At 48.9% G+C, this 22,006-nt stretch overlaps 1 protein-coding gene across 1 annotated transcript in view; it reads right to left on the bottom strand.

The window, feature by feature from the left end:
* The window catches only part of St8sia2 (ST8 alpha-N-acetyl-neuraminide alpha-2,8-sialyltransferase 2), a 74,684-nt gene extending 57,434 nt beyond the window's left edge, over nt 1–17,250 (bottom strand). The window contains exon 1 of the mRNA XM_028893297.2: nt 17,011–17,250. Coding sequence (XP_028749130.1) covers nt 17,011–17,108 — 98 coding nt within the window. The 5' untranslated portion in view covers nt 17,109–17,250. The remainder of the gene's footprint in view (nt 1–17,010) is intronic.
* Between the last annotated feature and the right edge of the window lie 4,756 nt (nt 17,251–22,006).

Raw genomic sequence — 22,006 nt, 5'->3', positions numbered from 1 at the left:
TCTTAATAATGAAAACTTGGAGCCAGATATTGGGGTAAATGCTGAGAGATCAGAGAGACAAAGGAGCAAGCCACAGCCACCTCTTCTTACCTCACCAACTCCTCAGCCTGAAAGAGGCCGAGCTCCTGTCTCTGCCCCTCCTTATCACTTCCCGTTTCCTCCTCCAGAGCGCTGGGAATAAAGGTGTGTGCCACCGCTGCCTGGCCTCGATGGTTAACTAGTGGCTTAGCTCTGCCCTCTGTTCTCCAGGCAAGCTTTATTTGTTAGAGCACAGATAAAATTTCACCACACCCAGAGGCCAATCTAACCTAAAAGCAATTCCTTGATCAAGGCGTTCCACTCAGATGACCCTAGGCTATGTCAAGTTGACCACTGGATCTAAGTAAGACATATGAGTTCTGAGGATTTGAACTCAGGTCCTTACACTTGCCTGGCAAGGGCTTTACTCACTGAACCTTCTCCTCAGCCTGGCTTCTTTGGAAATCCACTTTTTATTTGTAGAATATTTCCCATCTTCTGTCTCCTGCTTTCTCCTTCCTTTTCAAACCGCTGGTGAATCTGTTGTCTGTAGAATCTCCTTCCACCCCACCATGCTAAGCAAAGTGGTCTCTCAAAGTCTCCACACTTGATGATGAGCAAGCCCAAGCAAGGGCCCTGAGCACCCTCATCTTTCAGGGATGCACACACTGGCAGCATGCTTCCCTTGCTCTCTTGTCCTCTCCTCACTTCATTGGCTACCCTTTCTTCCCATGGCCTCTGCCACCTGGCTTCTGCTCTGACTCTCCAAGTGAAGCCAAAGACCAAGGCTCACTCCTGGAGCCTCTGCTACTCCAGAGACTCACCTACCCTAGTGGTTTTCATCACCGCCTCATGCAAAATTGCTTTATTCTCAGCCCTGCCTGCTCTCCAAAATGCAAACCAATCAGCCCCTGGCTCTCACCACTTAGGGGACTATGGACAAGTTAGGCACATTTTATGATTGTTGTAGCTGTACTAATAAGGAGGTGGTTTGCTCTAATAACTGGTGAACTGATTCATTTGTCTGGCTGTTTCACTGGTGCCATTGACTTGGTTCTAGTCCACCCACCTTCACTACCATACAGATGGAGACCTCTGTCTAAAATGAGCAGGAGTGAAACCAAACCCGCCAAGGAGCCATACAGAACAGCTTCCTCTCTCCATGCCTGAGCCACCCCAGGCTCAGTCATTACTGACAGTCCCTGGGGGAAGCTGCAGAGCTATCAGGTTTTTTTTTTTTTTTTGGAGGGGAGGGACCATTTTCTCACCCTTCCTGTCTTTGCATGGAAACCACCCCAGGGTAGACCCTCCACACTGCAACTCCCATTGGTAGTGTGGGTGGTCCTCTCGGCTCCTTTGCTTTCCCCGCCCCCTAGTAAACTGCTCTTTGCTGGCTCAGTCTTTAGTTGTTCGAAGCACTTCAGGGGTCCCCAGTGGTTCCTTTTTCTTCGAGAATCCTTTGAAACATATGGATCCTGTGCCTGTCATTTGAAGGGGTTCAGGGTTCACAGAGCACCTAAGATCTACTACAGATTCCCTAGGGCTTCTGGTTCCTTAGCCAAAGCATCTCACTTCCTCCGAACCAAAGTGTCTGTTTAAAATCATTTATTTATTTTAACACAGGAGCATTCACCTCCAAGGTCAGGGGTTACAACTAGACTGATGGCAGACCACAGGCACAGGCCCTTTGTCGGCAATGATGAAGGCTTCCCAGATCATCAGATTCAGCTGTGTGTCGTGGGAGCTTTTTCTGCATCTAGCTACACACACCCATGTACTTTGCTGAATTGTGGTAAGTTGGCCATTATTTATCAAGAACGCTAATCCTGCTGTAATACAATGTTTTCTCCAGTGACACTGAGTGGTAGGGGGAATAGGAGTTGATGGACCCCCAGCTTGCAAATCTTTGAAGATGTTTCTCTGAGATGAAAAAGTGTCACATGCAATAGTTGGTACAGTGTAGACATGGTAGCTAGTTTGATTTTCTTTTTCCTTACATGGCCCTCCCCAACTCTTCTGCCCTCTACCTTTCTATGTGGAGCAGGTAAGAGGTGAAAATAGATCAGAATCTATTTACTGCACCATTCTAGCCTTCAGGGTAAAACATCTGGAAGCACAACAAAGGACCTAGCTACCTCCAGTGAGTCTAAACCCTATTCCAGGGAAAGTCTCTGTGGTAATCACCCAATTTTGAGGATCCGGAACCAGGAAAGACCCATGACTTTATCTAGTCAGTGTTGTACAGATAGGGAAACTGAGGCCCTGAGAAGCAAGGGCCTGCCACTGAGGCAGCCTGCAAGTCTACAGCCAGAATCCAGAACTCTGAAGGCTCCCCTCCAGACACATGCCTCTTTATCATACAAAAGCTCTGCTCAACCAGACTACAGTTCCCTTGAGCACCTCATTGGGGATGTGTCCACCTCTGCACTAGCGTCTAGCACAGACCTTATAAGTACCTGGGTGCAGTGGGTCATGTGCATAGTACACACACAACTGTGTGATGACGCCTTAAAGCTTGTAGAACTGTCACAGAAAGCAGGTACTAGGGAGTTGACCCAACGCTTTCATCCAGGAATAACGTGAGTGCCCAGTGAGGCTGCTGTGTGCACACCTGATCAGAAATAGATTTTTTCTTTTTTTTTTTTCTTTTCCCAGAAGAGAGGCTAGGGGTACATTGTCCTCACTGGTTTCTCTGAGATACTGCATTTGAAAAATAGTCACTGGACATTTACAGAGCCATGTGCTGGGTACACAGAGACAAGCTAACACAGACATGTATTCCTTCTAGTGGGAGATGAAAGAATAAAAATAGACCACCCCTCATGCAGATGGAGCGAGGCTAATCCCTGCCTGCTTCTAAGAAAATAAAAACAACAGTGCACAATGAGACTCAGATGAAGTCTAAAAAATCTAAAACCCAACACGCTTTATTCTATTTTATCTCAATAGATCTCAACTCCCAAAAATCTGAGCTTCAAAAGGCAAGATTAGATACCATTAAGCCAGCCTGGCCAGCATTGATTTAAAAACCCTCTTCTATGCTTCAGGATTGAGGAGGTTGTGGACCTCTGTTAATCTTCTTGTTATCAGCTGGATCTCAGCCTGCCAGGAGCCAGCCTGATTCCCAATTCTGGCCGCATCCCTCCAATCTTCTGGTTTCTGTATATGACGGCCATGTGGAACCAGGAAGCAGCCAGTTAGGAATACTAACTTCATCTGTGGGCTGATCTTTCTTCTTGGAATTGGGAGTGAGTAGGTTTACTATAGTAATAAGACAGGATTCAATCTGTGTCCTAATTGGCTTTGTTGTGTTGTGAACAAAATACCTAACAAATAAAGAAGAAAAGATGTATTTTGCTCACACTCTCTGAGGGGTTCAGTCCACAGCTTGGCCCAGGTGCTTCTGCAGAACATCCTGGTCGCGGGAGCAGGAAGTGCAGAGCCTCTTCCCTTCAGGGCGGACAGGAAGCAGAGAGTGAGGAAGGGACTGGGCACTGGGTAGACCCATCGAAGGCATGCCTCCAGGTCGACTGTACTTCTTAAGGTTTCTGTTACCTCCCCAAATAGTGCCACTAGCTGTGGACCACATAATTAACACACGAGTCTGCTGGGGGCATCTCACCTTCAAATAGTAACTGTGGGTTTCATATCAGATGATTGCAGAGCTCCACGCAATACCTTGCAGGTTTCCTCTTCACTGGCAACAGAAAGAGGTATTTAAAGGATCCCAGAATGTATTTGACAGGGCCTTTCTGGGCCTCCCTTGGGGAATTAGCTCCCTCCTCATTCTTTCTCTGCCTTCCCCATTCTTTCCTGGGTTTTCCAAACAAGACATATTCTCTGGCAGGCACCGGATAAGGAGCTGGAAGGTCAACAAAGCACAAATCTGAAATGGTCCTGTCTCTCGGTGAGCTACTATGTAGCAGCCATGAAAATGCCATACAATAGATATGAAGTGGTACCCAAGAGAGGCAGGGCATTCCAGAGGAATGTGAGCTCGCGTTGGCCTGGTAGTGTTGCAGAGACAGGGAGGTCCACTTAGACCTAACTCATCCTAACCTCCCTCTTGTCCAGATGGGACTGCCTCGGAGGGTGGTGGTGGTTGGAGCTTGCATGAGTGTACCCATGAGCACACACACACACACACACACACACACACACACTCACACACCACTGTTTAAATCACCTGTATGACTGTTTCCTGGGAAGAGTCTTCCACTGGGTACTAGGCAACTTCCCAAGTACAGTGAATGGATCATTTCTGTAATGAGGAGTCTTTCTGGAGTATTAACTCACTCTGTATAGACGTTCCTCAAGGAGTTGTTTTGGCTTTGCCACTTTTGGGGTGGGTAATGCCATTGGGAAGAAATCAGATGGCACGTCACACATCAACCACAACATTTTTCTGGGTCTACCCTGATGTATTTTGCTAACTCAACTTCATTGACTTAACACTCGTCTTTAAGTTGACTCAAAAACTGAAATGAATTTATCACAAAAGACATCTTTATATCACTACCATAAATAGACTACCAATATCCCTTGCCCTAAATAGAAGGTAATAGCAAGAATAAATACAATTAAATTCTTGGCTGCCGTCCTGCTCAGGGGCTCTCTTTATCAGGAAGAGCAGATGGGTTTTAAAAGGCTCCCCTATACTTAGCCTCCATCACCCCTAGAGGCCTCCCCTCTCCATTCCTGACAGTGGTGTTTGGAACTAGACTACAGGCTGGGCAGGCCACCAAATCTGCCGAAGAACCCCCAGACCTCTGGAAGAACTATTATTGCACGTGCCAACTGCGAAGCAAGGCCATTTGCCATTTGAATGATCACAGCCAACCAGCTCACCAGAGGGCTCAGTGAAGCTGAGGAGTGCTTTACTGTCCAGCTTCTCCAGAAATTTCCATCTGGTACTGCAGGCCTAGGTCAAGGCTGTGTCTAGACGCACTGGAGCCTCTTTAGAGTCCTATGTCAGGCCAACCTTCAGCAAAGATTCCTTCTGGCTTTACCTCATGGCCCAGGAACACAGCCAGCTAGACTGAAAAATTTCAGGTCCCTTTTCTGGCTTTATGAAGCTATTACTGTATTTGGGTTTCAGTTACCCGTGCATCAAATTGCTCTTGCAGGGTGTGTGTGTGTGTGTGTGTGTGTGTGTGTGTGTGTGTGTGTGTATGTGTGTGTATGTGTGTATGAGGGTGTGTGTGTATGTGTGTGTGTGTATGAGTGTGTGTATATGTGTGTATGAGTGTATGAGTGTGTGTGTGTGTGTGTGTGTGTGTGTGAGTGTGTGTTCGCCATAGCACACCTATGGAGGTCAGAGGACAACCTTGGGCATTGGTCTTCACTTTCAACCGTATTTGAGCTGGTCTTTTTGTTGTTTGCTAATACATACCCCTGGCCTGCGAGTTTCTTTCTGGAGATTCTCCTATCTCTCCTATCTCTCGCTGTAGCAGAATTGGGATCAGAGGTGTGTGCTACTGCACCTAGCTTTACATAGGTCCTGGGGATTCGAACTCAGGTCCTCGAGCTTGTGTGACGAGCAGTTTGCCCATCTCCCCAGTATCTCTTGCAATGTTTTTACAATAAATGTGTCAACTACACAAAGAGCTCTTCGTATAAATATGGGCATCCCACTTGCGTCCGTAATGAGTTTTTTTTTTTTTTTAAACATCCATTGGAGAGTCACTGGCACATCAGTAGGGCAACCCTGTTTTGGGCAGAGATCCATAGACAAATTCTCCCTGGTGAGTAGGGCCAGGGTCACTACAGAAGGCAGGGAGAGCAGTTATGCTCATGCATCCTTTAGTGACAGGAACACGTCTGCAGAAATACATCATTAAGGGATGTTGTGTGAATGCCACCAAGTGTCCTTGCAAACACGGGTGGGTGGTGCAGGCCTCTGTCTGCTGACTGTATGCTCCGGCCTGTTGCTCCTAAGACCGAACCCCAGGTTTCTATATGGTGTACTACAGACAACTTCACTCAGTGGTATGCATTTGTTTATCCAGACATAGGAAAGGCACATTATTGTTCAGCTCCATTACAGTCTTAGGGAGCCACTTGGGCACATGCAGTTTGGGGTATGTGACTATGTTCCCACCAGCAGGGTGTGTGTGCGCATCACCTTGGCCCTTCGTATAAGGCGGACACAGACTTAGCAGGCCTGAGATTCAGCATGTCTTCCAGACCTCCAGATGATGTCCAGAGTTGGTGGTCTAAGGACCACACTTCGAGGAAAGAGACCTTAGCCCAGTGTCTCTCAATTCTTCAGAGGACCTAGTGGTGACAGGATCTTCTGGATGCAAATTCTTAGGCCTTAGGACCTCTGGAGTGGGGCTTGGCGATCTGGTTTGGACAAGCCTTTGAGGATGCTCTTTCAAGTTTGAGGGTCATTTTATGGACTTAATACCTCCCAGAAACCATATCAACTGCAGATTCCCATTTTCTTGCAGGTACTGCATGGTGTGAGCCTGACAAGAAAGAGACCACGGGACTCCAATTTTCCTAGTTTTATGGTTGTCAAATCAGAAAATGAGAGGTCTGGGGCTTGTTGAGTTCACTCTTGAGTCAAAAGGGGGGCAATTTCAAGACTACCCCCCTGCAGAAGATAGAGCAAGGGAGAGAAGGAAGCTGGACAGGGTGTTGGAAGGGGTCTGAGCAGCCTTGGGCTCCCTACATCCTCTACCATTGCACTGTGCCTTCCATGGACTTGAGTGTTTAGGGGACCCCAGAGACCTGCCTCCACTGAATTTAGACAGGCAGGTAAGCCAGCAAGTATTTACACAATGGCCACACAGAAAAGCACGTGCTTGTACTTCCCATTCAGCAAGCCTATCAAAACACACTCATGATCAGCCATGGTGTGCATTTTCTAATTCCCTGTTTCTGGCACTCCCTCTCTCTCCCCCATTATCGTCTCCCTCCCATGCTTCTTGGCATCATATTACTTTCTAAATAAAATAATACTTTCATTGATGTTGCTTTGTTAAAACCACCCCGTGCTCTTAAAATAAACCAATACGCCTGAGCACCTGCCAGGCATTCTTTCATTTGTGTGTGTGTGTGTGTGTGTGTGTGTGTGTGTGTGTGTGTGTGTGTTTTCAAAAACTGTAGTAAAACACGTGCGACATCTTGTCATTTTAAACTTGTTTAAACTTGTTCAGTGGCGTTTCATCCATTTCTGATTCCTGTGTGATCCTCACCACCATCCCTCTATAGAACTCTTCTCATCTTGCAAAACAGAAACTTTCCATTTGTTAAATAGTAACTCCTTTTTCTCCCCTCGCAGGCCGCCGACTGTGGCAACCACCATCCTGTTGAGAATCTGGCTGGTCTAGGAAGCTCCTGGAGGAGGAATCGAGTTCTGGCTGTCTCTTTGTGACTGCATTATTTCACTTATTTTAATGGCATCAAGGTTCATTTATGTCCAATGGAGCATGTGTTAGAAGTTTATTCATTTTTAAGGCCGAGTGTATTTCATTATACATGTGAAACACATTTTGGCCATCCATTCATCTGTCAATGGATATGAGCTGCTCCTACCTTTTGCCTATTGTGACCGACGCTTCTGTGAACAGTGGTATTATTGTACAACTATCTGTTTGAGTCTTGGCTTTCAATTTTTATAAAGTTTTAGGTGATTTTATTTATTTTTCTTTTATGTGTTTGAGTGTTTTGTTTGCGTAGATGTCTGTGTACCACATGTGTGTTAACCCATAGAGGTCAGAAAAGGGAATCGGATCTTCTAGAACTGGAGTTGGAGATGGCTGTAAGCTGGCATGTGGGTGCTGGGACTCGAACCTGAGGTCTCTGGAAGAACTGCCAGTGGTCTCAAACACTGAGCCATCTCTCCAAGCCCTCTTTTCTTTTGTTTTGTTTTATGTATACCCGTAAGTGAGATTGCTAGATTGGCTAGCATGGAATCTGTGTTAGGGTTTTGGGAGGGACTCTCCTGCTTTCCATGATGGCAGCAGCATTTTATATCCCGTGTTTGTAGTTTGCATCATCATGAGGAGACTGTGGCTTAGGAAACTGAGGTTCAGAAAAGGGGGACATTTGCTTGAGGGCACATAGGTAGTAAGTGTTTCACCAGAGGTTAGCATTTCCACCACCCAATAATAGCTCCTTGTTGGTATAAAGGTGGAGCCTGGTGAACTGCATCACGGGAAGTGAGTACGGCTCCAGCAAGAACCTAGTGTAGAAGTAAGGCTCTGGGTGGCATCAGGAAGAGATTTATATGAAAACCCAAGTCCTCACTCCGTGGGGTTAGAGCCACAGTTGACCGCATGGGTAGGCTGTGGAAAGGGCTGTAAGCCATGGCTGTTTCCACACCCATCTAGAATCTTTTTTGGGAGGCCTTCTGTAAGCATGTCCAGACACAGACAACATGACTTCAGTTCCTCTCACTTTTCTTTTTGCTTCTCATAGATAAACGTTTTGCTTACGACATTAGCTTGGACATCTTGCACAGTTCACTTGATGTCAAGTCCCAAGCATGCACTTAGAGAGCCTCTGTGACGTACAGAAACAGCAAGCCAAAGCCACCTGCCCAGTCAGGCTCACTCTCTCCAGACACCATATGCTTCTGCCTCTATTATTTAAACTATCCTGGCACATGCCATGAAAGAAGGTGTGAGTTACCCTAGGTATCGCTCCCCCGAGGGAGGCCAACACTCTTAGCCTAGAAACTAGAGATTAGGAAACCCGACAGCAACTACTCAGGTCTTACTGGGCAGCGTCCAGGTGTGTCTGCCCTTTCCCCAGCCTCGGCTGAACCGCCAGACCCCAGTGAAGTCACCGCGGTGCTAGATCACAGATTGTCCCCGAGTCCCTCCTACAGACTCAGAAGTTTCCAGTATCGTTTTACAAACCTGCACTGTGGCACAGAAAATGGAACAGAGTGTAGGAGGTCCAGTGCAAGATTAGAAGGGTGGTAAGTTCCAAAAGGTAGCTGGGAGCAGTGAGCCTAGGCCAGGGCCGGAAAAACACAGCTCCCCTTTTTCTTGCTGTGCGGTCACAGGAAGTCCTGGGACCTCTCTGAGCCTTTATTACGTACTGCAGATGGGCAAACAGTATACAACTGGGGTACTTAGTGAGGCTACCAAAGTGAGCTCTCAGAGGTGTCAGGCCCTGGAAATGGGGCTCCCTGGGATGAGCCATCTCCCTGCTGCAACCCAGCTTTTCCCCATGAGCTGTCGGTCCTTCTCTCCTTACATGGCTTCACTGGCCTGGGGCAGCTGGCAGTGTGAGCCTTTCTGTTCTTCTCCAGAAGAAAATTCTTCCAGGCCTTCCTCGTGTGCCTTGCTTCCTCTTCCTTCAGTGAGTCAGTCTTCCTCTTCCCCTCTCTCCCTCCTCCCCTAACAAACACCTTCCTGAGCCATCCCGATGGGAGCAGCTTGGAGCAGAAGGCTGCTAGGGGGAAGGCAAGGGTAGTGGTGTTTTGAAGCTGCCCGCCCCCATTCTGTGTGGATCTTTTCAGCTGTCGTGACCTATTATGTCCTGGGCTCCAGCACACCACCCCTGAAAGCCCCCCCACCCAGCATTGCTGCATCTGCATAGTCCTCACTCACACAGACCTTGATGTTTTGGAGACAAGAGCATGCCCATTTCCTTACTGGACGCCACTTAATGCATCACTATTGCAAAGTTCTTGTCCTCTGGGGCCTGGGTTCAGATCTTGCTTCTGCACTTTGCTAGCTGTGTGACGCCAGATGAATTACTTGACGACTCTGTGCCTCAGTCTCCTCACCTGTGCAATGGGAATAATCATGCCATCAACCTTATCAGATTGCTGTGAGGCTTAGTTATCTGACTTTGTCCTTACTGTCTATTGGCACCTTTCCCTGGAGAAAAAAAAAAAACAAAAAACTGTGCATGGAGGGAGGCTGCGTCTTCCAATGTGGTTCCCACCCTAAACCTTTAGGAACTAGATCCCAGAATATAAGATTTTAAAAGCTGGTAACATCAAAAACAAAACAAGACAAAAACAAACAAACAAACAAAAACTGGACTTGGCAGGCATTAGTTCCCAATATGTTTGGCCAAAGAAGAGGCTTACTGGGCCATCTACCAAGACTTTCTTCAAAGGGTGGTCCTCTCAGTAGCAATGGCAAGGGCAGCTGGTAATTGGAAACTGCCTAACTCTTCTGGTGAGCTTTATCTTCCTTTTTTATTTTTTCCCTTTTATATCCTTTGTCCTTTCTACACATCAGCATTTGGGGGACCATTGGTCAGGGGGGTGTCAACTGGATCGCCAAGCTATGAATTAGGAAGCTACAGGAGCAGAAATTGCATCCCTGAAGCTGGGGGGGGGGCCGCGGGGGAGCAGGAGAGTAGAGCAAAACGCTGAGTTCCTTCTACAACAGCAAGAAAGCACAGGGAAATCCCCTCGACAGAGTGGAGAGCCTCCCTCTTGCAATGCAGATTTACAACTCACACAGCAAGCAAGGCGTGATGCAGGATTTTCCAGGGAAACAAATCAGCTCCCCCAAGTGCTCGTGAGTGTGTCAGGAGGAACGCAGCTGCCTGTGTGTAAGTGCAGACGCGCTCTGCTCTCCTCGGCTGAAGCCATTCTCTCCAAGCTACTGTGAAGTAGGTGACAGCTGAAGCTGAGCAAATTCAGGGACAAACAGGTCCCGTCAGGACACTGGACAGCCTCCTGGCTGGGTGATGAATTGCGGGCAACTGGGGAGAATTTAAAACCAGCCCAGCTGCCACCTAAGAGAGTGACTAATCTCAACGCTTAAGGACGAGACTAGCACAGCAGAGATACCAAGACAGGCAGGAAGGCAGCCACTGGGGACGTCCCTCTGGCTGACCTCTAGGGAGGGACCTGTCTCCATGACTCCCTCCCCCCAAGAAGGAGACAGCCACGGGCTCACTGGGCTGTGGAGTTCCTGCTATCCTGCCATCTGCCTGTCTAACTCAGTTTTGCTCCAGGCAGCTGTGAGATCTGATCCTCCTGAGCTTATCTAGATCCGTGCAGCATCCCCAGCCTTGACGGGTCATCACAATCCCCTCGTTCGACAGCGTTTTAAAAATACAAGCACTACTTTCCAGTACCCATAAAGAACATTTGGAGATAGTCCACGCAGGGCGGGACCTTGCATTCCTATGTGGGCCGTGTGTCAAAGATGTCCCTTCCAGTGTCCTTCCCCGGCTGTACCCTTCATGCCGCACATGGCAGAAACGCCATGGCTTTCTCATCAAGTGGGGGTGTTTAACTGTTGGTTGAACAGTGGGGATATTTTGAGACAGAGAGACTAGGACCTGACTTTGCTAAACCCTAAGCCTGAGTTTGTGCATTCAAAAGATACTTCACGGGCTTCATTATCTACCAGGTATTTCCAGCTTGGGGCCCTGGGCCACATGCACCCCAGGATAGCTATGAATGCAGCTCATGACAAACTAGTACACTAACTAAAAACATGACAATTTTTTTAAAAGTAACTTGTTTTGGTAACTTGATTAAGTGGGGGATCACCCTCGATCTTGAGGGTGAACTTGTAGATGGCAATGCCATTTTGCAACGTCAAAAGGTCGGGAATTTCTGGACCATGTAATTCTCAGAAGGAGCTGGGGCCATGGGATAAATAAAACGCAACTGTGAACTCTGTCTTCATAGGGTGCTGACATGATGGGATACTCAAGGTGCATACGGGAGGAGCAACTAAGGCAGAGAGTGAGTGAGAGAGAGAGAGTGAGTGAGAGAGAGAGAGAGAGAGAGAGAGAGAGAGAGATGAGAGAGAGAGAGAGAGAGATGAGAGAGAGAGAGAGAGAGAGAGAGAGAGAGAGAGAGAGAGAGAGAGAGAGAGAGATGAGAGAGAGAGAGCTGGGACTATGATGCAAAGGAGGTGGTGGCAGAGCAGTGGGGAGAAAGGGACCTGGGAAGGGGCAGGGGGAGCAGGAAGGTTAATGTGTACCGGAAGTCCCAGAACGGAGGATCGGCATGTGCAAAGGTATAGAAACAGGCCATCATAGAACAATGTAAAAACTTGTAAGCAATACAGAACGGAACAGGTAGAGCCACGGAAGGATGAAAGAGAGGCCGTGGCCAGGTTATATCCACCTCTGTGCATTCTCTACTTAAAGAAGTGAGATCCTTTCTAGAATCCTACTCTTTGTGTCAAGTATTTATAATTTCCATTTTTCGCCATTCCCAGTTTGTAAAACCTAAACAGTTTTAAAACCTAGCAACTCGGCACTACAAGGGGAAAGAGGACTTGTGCATTGAATTGGTTTCCAAGACGGAGGATATCTATTTACAATTTAAATTTGATGCTAGAACAGTTGGCATCAAGGACTCGGAGCAAGGGAGTTAAAACCAGAACGTCTTTCTCTTCTATTTTATCTTTTAATTGTGTTTATGCTTGGGTGAACTATATGAGGATGGAGGAGGAAAAAAAAAAGAACTCCTCCCCCAACGAAAAGGACCACCTTGAATAAACACAAACTCTCCTCACAGAGCTAAGGATGTAACTGCCCAAGGCCATGTTCTTCTGCATCCACCCAGACCCCTCCTCTAAGAAGTGTATTTCACCTTAGCCTTCCCTGGATGGCAGGGGTCATTGCCTGCTCAGAGAGGCAGGAGAAGAGCTAGCCCCGCCTCCTCGGTTACTTTCCCAGACATGATTGGACATTTAATAGGGTCCTAGGACCCTGGCATGATGTACTAGATGGCATCAACTCTGACCACTCGGATATCCATTTTAACGCATCAGTGCCAGAGACGGATCGGTTGCTAACTATCTTCACAATCACCCCTGCTCTGGATGCCTGGATACAATCAGGGAAGTCTGATTCAGTTGCTATTGGAGTCTAGCTTGCAAGAGAATGAGAGAACTATCACCTCCAGAAGATTTAGCCCACAGTCTGCCTGACCTCTGGCCTGTGTAGACCTAGGGTCAAGTACTAAGTGTTTCATTACTAGCAAATTAATTCACAGCTTCAGTTTCCTTCCTGATAAACTAGGGAGAGCGGCACTACCCAGGAGATGGGTAGAGTGATGATGGGTCAGTGAACTGATGCTTCAAGGTAGTCAGGATGGGCCTGGTACACAGTAGCTCAATGAACAGTCGCTATTGGTGCCACTGGTTGCTTGGCATTGGAGTGCCACAAGGCTAGAATATGTTAATGTCTTGGACAACTAAGAATAGCTCTCAGCTCAGGAGTACTCAGTTCATGCTAAGCATCATTATCCTCCCCCTTGGGGCCCAGATTAGGGTTATTAAGATCACCAGCCACTCATTCATCTTTTAAACAGAGTTCTATAGTGCTCTTACGATTATAATGGTTATCTGTTGACTAGAGTATTGGACGGCAAAGGTGTAGATCTGTGGAAGGCTGCCTCACACAGAAGCCATCAGGGTATGGCTTAGATATTTTATATTACAGCAAACTAAGCATAACTAGCAACACAGGCAGCTGTTTCTAGAGGAGGAGCCCTTTGTGGCCTGAGGACTTCCACCTTGCCTAAGGATGTTGTGTGCCTACCTGCGCTGGACTGGGAAAATTCATACTTCCTGAATGACTTCTGCGGGCCAATTGTGAGGACAATGTGGTAGATATAACAACCATGAGCCACAGTCCCTCACGGGTGTTACACTCAAGACTAAAGCCCGGGCGACAACCAGAATGACTCAGTTTACCTAGTAGGTGTGTCAAAGCTGCAACTCACAGGCACCGTGCACACCCAGGGAACTATGAATGTAGTCCAACACAAAATTGTAAACTTATTTAGAATACCCCAAGTTTTTATTTTGCAAGTTCTTTTTGGTAACTAGACAGCATATTGTAGACTTTGCAGATGATAATGTCATGCCACACTATCTAAAGGTTGAACATGCCTGATACAACACGGGCCAACTGTTGTTAAGGCTCAGGAGGTGCTCGGGGTAGGTATGTGGCTGCTTCACGAAAGCCCCGCTCAGCTGCTGACTCAGAACTTGAATGTGCTCCTTGCTCTCAGGCAGGCCTCCTCGGGTGCTTTGCAGAGAATTTGTCTTTTCATGTGTTTTCCTTTTTCGTACAGTCCCAGCTGAATGAGAACAAGAGTGTCGGGAATGGAACTTTGAAGAGACTCCCTCAGAAAAAGAGATGTCTCTCAGATAAGGCCTCTAAAAGAGAGCTTTACCCCTGGTAAGTTAGGACCATGGAGGCCACCAACCTGAAATCTCATTTTCTAACAAAGAATTGAAGATTTTAGAAAAATGGGTCTCTGGGCTGTGTGTGTGTGTGTGTGTGTGTGTGTGTGTGTGTGTGATTTACTTGCTTCTTTCACTGTTTATCCCTTAATCCTTGGAAAACCGATCCCTAACGTCATTCTGTCTGTCTTTCTTGCCTAACCACTAGATCTCAGGATCCCACTGTCTACTGTCTTCCAGAACACCGGCCCCCCCTCCTTTGACAGGACCACAGTTCTCTCTGTGGGTGATTTGTTATCCTTTCTAGCACAGGTAGCAAGAACTGGTACAAGAGCACTGTGGTCCTGAGTGGGATTCCAGACCATCCTGAAAAGCACAGGGCGAGGGAGACAGAGTGCTCTTGACACCTCTCCCTCCCAGTCTCTGTGCCGGGTCATTGAGCCACACCAAGCCCTTGCCAGTCACATCTGAGGTGTTTCCAAGGACTAGTGACTGTTAAAACCTCACTCCTTAGCTGAAAGATCGACGAGTGGGATTTCCAGCCTCCTTGCCCCAGATTGTTCTTTCCTTCTCCGTGCAAAGGCAATATAAGTCTCATCCCCCCTCCCTGCCCCCCGTATTAAACATAGATGGGGTTGGCTGAAAATGGAACTAGGCTATCGACACCAATCATGTGGCAGAGACAATACAGGCCCCAGGTAACTACATCAAACTAGCAGAAAGTGGTGATGACTGACCAAGCCAAACGTCAGCCCCAAGGCCCGAGTCCCCAGGGAAGGTGCGACAACCCATGTCCGTGTGGGCTGGGTGACAGTTTTCTTCCTTTGGATCAGTCCTTTCTTTGCTAAGGGGGCAAAAGAAAAAGAAGTCGGGATCCCCAAGTGAAACAAGTCACAGAGACTACGCTCACAGCATCCAGCTCCGAGTTTTCAATACACACTCTATATGTAAATGCCGCTCTGGAAACTCCTGATTGCCTGCTGGAAGAATTTGACTGTGGAAAGTGGAGGCTTCAAAATGCCTTTGGCAGGAGAGGGAGACACTATGTGTGACTGAGCTTCTCATTACATTTTAAAAATTAAAAGTCCCTGGCAAATAGAAGATGCTCAGTAAAAAAAAAAAAAAAAAAAGTTCAGCAAATTGATGAGCAAGGGTGCTTGCCCGTGGAAGCAGCAGCAATGTGTTTTTATAACAGAACAAGTGGACATCTGGTCCTTCCTTTTCTCATTGTCAAAGGTCACCCAGTGATCTGGGCCAGGCAGAAACCCGGGAGCGCAGGAGGCCTGTCTTTCCATCACTGTGTCTTTCATCGTCCCAGAATGTGACTTCACCAATTGCTGTTGCGACCTGTGGTTCTCTGACCACACACCAGGAGAACAGCTATGGAAGAGTAGCCTGTTCCTGTCTGTGTGTAGGAGCTGGCGGCACATAGTGTATTAACTGAACAGTTGTGAAAGTTCTCGGAGTTCTTGGGGAAACTGAGGATGAGGAGAATGACGCAGACAGGGGGCTCTTGAAGCATGATGGAGTCCACAGGATGAATTTTGAGTTACAGAGAGGGGTAGTGTCAGAGCGAAAGCAAAAAGCAGGAAGAAACACCTGCCTACAGGTTAGGGTCCCTATGGCTTCGGCATCTTGGATTCTGGACGCTCTCTGTTTTGGAGGGGCCTGACAGCATGGCGCATCCTCTGTTCTTGTGGATAATGAAGTTGGACAAAGGAGGGGCGCACGCAGCACGGGACGCTTGTATACTTGGCTTCTCACAAATCCCACAGAGGATCAGATTCGCGCCCGGCCCTTTATGAGACCTCACCCTTTTCCTGAAAGCGGTGGCTACCTTAGAGCCCTGCTGCCTACATGGCCACCACGCTTTGGAGGCTCCGGACAGGGGTCAGGCTCCGCGTGCAGAAGTCTGTAGGGCCGGGCGCCAGCCTCAGCCCATGGGACACCTTGATGGTACATCAGGCTCCTTTAGAGAGCGTATTCCAAGAAGTCCCGAACCCGGAGCAGCTGGAGGTTGTGGTCCCGCCCACCTCTGAAGAGATGGGGACTAGCTGAGACCGCGCGCTCCTGGGAACCCTGAAACCCATCGGGCGGCGGCGTAGGAGACTTTCAGGCAGGCTCTCTGGCTCTCTGTGCCTACTGTGAACGCACAGCAACCCAGGGTCGTCTGGGGCGTCGCTGAACATTCAAAGCCAGCAGAGAGCCCGGGTCTCTAGCCCCGCGCGCCACACCTTGAGTTGTGCCAACCCCCCACGCCGGGATCCTGGGCTGGCCGGCGGGAGGCGTGAGTGCGAACCTGTGTGTGTAGAGCACATTCCCCTACCTCGGAGTCGGTGCAGAGTCTCCCTTACTCAGCTCCCGCCAGGGGATTCCCCTCCCCCAGCTCAGAGATCCCCGCGCGCCCCCTGCCCACTTTGCCAAGGCGAGAAAGCGGCCGAGCCGGAGACAAAGAAACTCCTGCCTCCCTCCACTCTCCGTCCTTCTACCCGCCCGAGACACTCCCCGGCGCCCTCCCTCGACCCCGGCGACACCGCGCGCGCACACGCAGGGGAAGGGACCGGGGGGACAGGGAGCAGGGTGGGCGAGTCCGCTTTCCCCACGCCGCGCGGCTACAGCCGCCCGTGCACCCCGCCCGGGGACACCCCTCGGCAGCCGCGCCCCCATCATCCACTCCCCAAAGCGTCCCGAGCCCCTGACACTGCCATCCCCAGCCCAAACCTCCCGCACCATCCCTCCAGCGGAGCGACAGGGGGGCGCGGCGCACACAAAGCCGATGGGGAGCGCGGAGCCCGCGGGGAGGAAGAGATCCCGCCGGGGCTCGCGGCACCGGCCCGGGGCGGCTATTTACCCGATTTCTTCTTCGATCTCCGAGATGTCTGCGAAGATGAGGAAGACCACAAGCAGCGTGAGCGCGGCCAGCATCCAGCTCCGGAACTGCAGCTGCATGGTGGGGTCGGCGCCCTCCGGGACCCGCGCGCGGGCCGGGGCGAGGAGCTGGGGCTGGAGGAGCCTCCGCGCTCCACGCGCAGCGGGGCACACACCCTGCACTCTGGGCGAGTCCGGGCCGGCGGCGGCCGAGGCGACAACGGCAGCGAGCGACAGACAGGGGTTGCTCAGGCGCGGCGAGCCCGCTCGCTCTCTCTCCTGCCCGCCCCTCCCCTCTCCTCCCTCCTCCTCTTCTCCCCTCCCTTCCCCCCACCCCGCACCGGGCTCCCGGCGCAGTTTGACAGCTTTGCTCCGCGCCTCGCCTGGCCTCCTCCCACTAACTCCAGCGGCCAGCCAGCTGCCTCGGCGGCTCCCACCCGGGAGGGATCAGGGAGCCCGCCACTCCCGGCCTAGGCAGGCTGGGCTTGGGCTATCGAAAGCGACCCGGAGAGTGAGCTGAGCCCGGGGACAACTCGGAGCACCGGGGCTGCCTGGCAAACGCCCTCCGTCGCCTTCTCTCTTTGTCCAGCGCCCTCGCTTCCTCTCAAAGTTTTCCCGACACAAAGACTGACACCTGGGGACCGTCTCCAGCGCGCGGCGAGGAGGCGGTTTCCTCCGGGCTATGTTTCAGCAGTTGGCGAATTGAGAGGGGAACTGGAAGAGAGGAGGGAAGAAGAAATGGCTAAGACAGGCCCAACTTCAGCAGGAATGCTCATGGCAATTTGTGGGCGAGGTACTCAGCCTGCAAAACACCACCTCCTCTATGGCGCGGTCATCCCTGTCCATTTATAGACCCAAGCCTGGGAGCCTGGAGGTCCCGAGTCGTTCCAAGTCAGGGCTAGAACCCTCGGATCCCCGTGTAGTACCTGTTCTACCTCCAAGAGCAGGCATAGTGCGCACGTTGTGGCTGATGCTGGACGGGCTTCATCTCCCTAGCTCTTGCTCTTTTCTGGTCTAATCAATAACCCCCTGGAGTCCTATCATGATCAAAAGGCCTTCTAGAAAAATACGGTTCCCACAAAGGAAGATGCCCCTTCCCCCACCCTATACCGGACGGTTTCCCTGATTCAGACACTTCAGCTGGTGTTACATTAAGTGAGAAGGACCCACTCATTAAGTTTTACTAGAATTAGATTACAACACACACACACACACACACACACACACACACACACACACACACACCCCTGGCAGCAGCTGTCTTTTCCCCGGAGAAGGGTTGTGCCCCTTCCACAGTACTTCATTGCTTTCCCACCCCCCTGGTCATCATCATTCACGTCTGTTTCCTTTACAATGAGTCCCTAAGAGTAGCAGACTTTTGTTTTTCAACTGTGACTTTCTGATGCTGAGCACCATGTTGAAATCACTCTCTTTGTCCATTACAAATAGGGACAAGACATCAGAAGAGGGAATCTCAGAGCTGAGGAGGTGGCTCAGTCAGCAACCGGCTTAGTGCACATGAAGCATCGGACCTGACTTTGGATACCCAGTACTCAATACACAGCTATACCCAAATAAGAGTAATGTGCATCTTTAACTCCAGTGCTGAGGGGTAAGGGCAGAAACAGGCAGGCTCCCTGGGGCTTGCTGTTCAGCCAGTATAGCTGACTTGGCAAGCTCCAGGTTCAGTGAGAGACGGTCTCAAAAATTAAGGTAGAGCATTACTGAGTAAGACAGCCAGCATCAACCTTTGGACTCCATGCACACATACATGCATGTGTGTGTGCACTTACAATACACTGCACACACCCCACATGAACATGAACAATACAGCACACACACACACACACACACACACACACACCCCTGCCTTTTGTTTCCTGTCAACATGACCATTGATGTCTAATTTTCTAAGTGCCTTTTTCTTCTTGGGATTTGATGGGTCATTCAGGAGGTGTGTGTTGTTCTCGGTAACATCTTGTTTTTCTCCATTTGCTTCGTCCACTCAGCGGTGTTTATTGAGCATCTATCTTGTGCCAGATTCTGTGCTAGAGACTAGAGATAACAGAGTCATGTCATTTCCAGCCCTCTAGTAGCCCTCCGTTCAGAAGGAAGGCCAACATCCCAGTGTGTGATTATGGCATAGGATATGAGCTACAGTGGAGTTGTGATCTCCTACTTGTAATTGATGAATAAGATCACTGCAAAGAGCAGAAATAAACCAGCTTGGCCTCTGTCTCCCCTGCTCTGTGCCTTTCCTCCAGCTATACCTCTCTCTCTCTCTCTCTCTCTCTCTCTCTCTCTCTCTCTCTCTCTCTCTCTGTGTGTGTGTGTGTGTGTGTGTGTGTGTGTGTGTGTGTGTGCACATGTATGTATGTGGAGGTCTGAGGTTGATGTTGGGAATCACCTCTGATGAATCTTCCATTTTATGCGATGAGGCAGGGTCTCTCAATCAAACCCAAGGTCACCAATAGTGAGCCTTGTTAGCCAGCTTGTCCTGAGAATCCCTGACTCTGCTGTCCAAGGCTGGAATCATAGAAGGGCTCCTATACCCCCTGGCATTTATGTGGGTTTCTGAGGATCCCAACTACAGTCCTCACACTTGCACAGTAAATGCCTTAACCTCTGAGCCATCTCCCCAGTCCCCAATGATGCTCCTTATTGTGACATAACGTCATGAAGTAGTACCATGATGCTCAACTCATCAGTTCAGGGAGCCTCACTGCTACAAATACTATCATAGTGGGGACTTTCTGTTTTCTTTTTGGTGACTCATGTTCTCATTCCAGGCTCAGCAGTGTTCCTCCTTTGCATCCTCTAGAAAGGAACCATCTTGAGTGACCAACAAGCTATGGAAACTTACACCAAACACCGTTCCTTATAGAGAAATTTACATGCCCAGGCCCTTGGAGAAGGCTTCCAGGGAATGTCTACCAGAGGAAAAGAACTTAACAGTGTAGAGTCTCTCTCCTTCCAATGAGGCATTGAGGAGGGATTTGGCTTGGAGTGTGATGAGGGTCTCTTATGACCACTCACCATAGAATATTATTTAAGGCAACTTAGGCACTCTTCTTTGGACAGTGGCCTTAATAGTGACCTGTGCATACCTACTGCCTTTGCTGTTTCTGAATCTTGAGTTCATTCCTGGAATTTGGAATGAGACTGAATGATTAGATTGGAAGCAAGTGTAAATAGCTACTGTCTTAGTTAGGGTTTCTATTGCTGCGATGAAACACCATGACCAAACGCAAGTTGGGGAGGAAAGAGTTTATTTGGCCTACGCTTCCACACTGTAGTCTATCACTGAAGGAAGTCAGGACAGGAACTCAAACAGGGCAGGAACCTGGAGGCAGGAGTTGATGCAGAGGCCATGGAGGGGTGCTGCTTACTGGCTTGTTTATCATGACTTGCTCAGCCTGCTTTCTTATAGAACCAAGGACCACCAGGTCAGGGATGGCCCCACCCATAATGGGCTGGCCTTCCCCCCAATTAAGAAAATGCCCTACATCTGGATCTTACAGAGGCATTTTTTTCCCAGTTGAGGTTCCTGCCTTTCAACTGACTCTAGCTTATGTCAAACTGACATAAAACTAGACAGCAAAGTAACACAGGCACATGCTTGGTTTGACACGCCGATCACTTCTCTCCTTCCATCTTGTTTAAGCAAGTCCCCTTTTCTGCATTGGATTTCTCAGGAAACTGGGATGTCCTACAACAATCATTTCTTTAGGCCAAATCACTGAATGCTTGGGTTAAAATTCGGGACTTATATGGGAGTGTCAGCAAATTAAAAGTCATTACCACTCATTAACATTTTAATTCGAATTAATAGAGTGTATTAGCTGTTCAGGCAACTCCAAAGGGCCTGGGAAGTTTGTATTAATGAGGGATAGCATAGAAGGAGGCCATGCACACAGCAGTCAGACAGTCCTTTGTTACCATTCAGGCTGAGGATTGGATTGTCCTTTGAGATGCCACTCACAAGAGGTGGAACTCACCCAGAGCTGGAGTTCATGAACATTCTTCAACTTTACCGTCCCTTATCTAAGTAACCCCCTCAACACAGTCTGGCTATGCAGAATTGTCACTCGAACTACTACACTGACAATAATTTGCCAACACACTGCCTGGGGCGAAGGGACGTGTCAGAAGGGGCAGGAGTGTTCAGTAACACACCGACGTTCATGTGCACATGTCACTCCAAGGCAGGCTGAGCAGTATTTTTTTTAGTTCTCTTAGACTCTGCCTTTCATATACATAGTGTCATCTCCATTTTGCACCAGACAAACTGAGGCTCAGAAATGCAAAACTGCCTAAGTGGCTCAGTTGGTGGAGGGAATTCTGAATCAGATACTTCTGCCATGATCCCAGGAATGCCAAGGCTTCCCCAGAACTCTGGCAGTTCTAAATCTGTTTGTAAATAGCATCTCCTTTCATTTGTACTGTATCTCCTTAGTTCTGCTGTGTAGGCGCTTGGGGAGCAAATCCATCTTCACTTCTGCATAGCCTCCATCATCGAAGAGATGGTAACCATAAATCTCCAGTTCTGTCTTTCCACACAGAAAAGTCCTTTCAATCATTACAGAATACATAATGATTCTCCAAAATTCGAACCTTGTACCTAACACCCTTGTAGCCACAAGACATCAATGGTCTTGCTTTTTCATTATCTCTGAAAGAGGAGAGAGAGAGAGAGAGAGAGAGAGAGAGAGAGAGAGAGAGAGAGAGAGAGAGAGAGAGAGAGAGAATAGCATGGGAGGGGCGTGGAAAGAGGCAAGATATCATAGTCTGGGTAGATTAATAAGCTATTGTGTTTCTGCTCCTTCAATAACTGAAAGAGCCTGCCTTTTCGTTTGAAATTTACACTACATTTGAGTGTTCTCAAAAAAAATGCCACGTTTCCTCCTTCCAAGTCAGAATCAGAGTGGTAACAATATGGAAAAGAGAAGGGGCACATTTGCATTCCATTTGTAACTTTC

Source organism: Peromyscus leucopus, chromosome 1 (genome assembly GCF_004664715.2).
Source record: "Peromyscus leucopus breed LL Stock chromosome 1, UCI_PerLeu_2.1, whole genome shotgun sequence".
NCBI classification, from domain to species: Eukaryota; Metazoa; Chordata; class Mammalia; order Rodentia; family Cricetidae; genus Peromyscus; species Peromyscus leucopus.
Note: the sequence above shows the minus strand (reverse complement) of the source record. Positions and strands in the feature narration are given on the sequence as shown.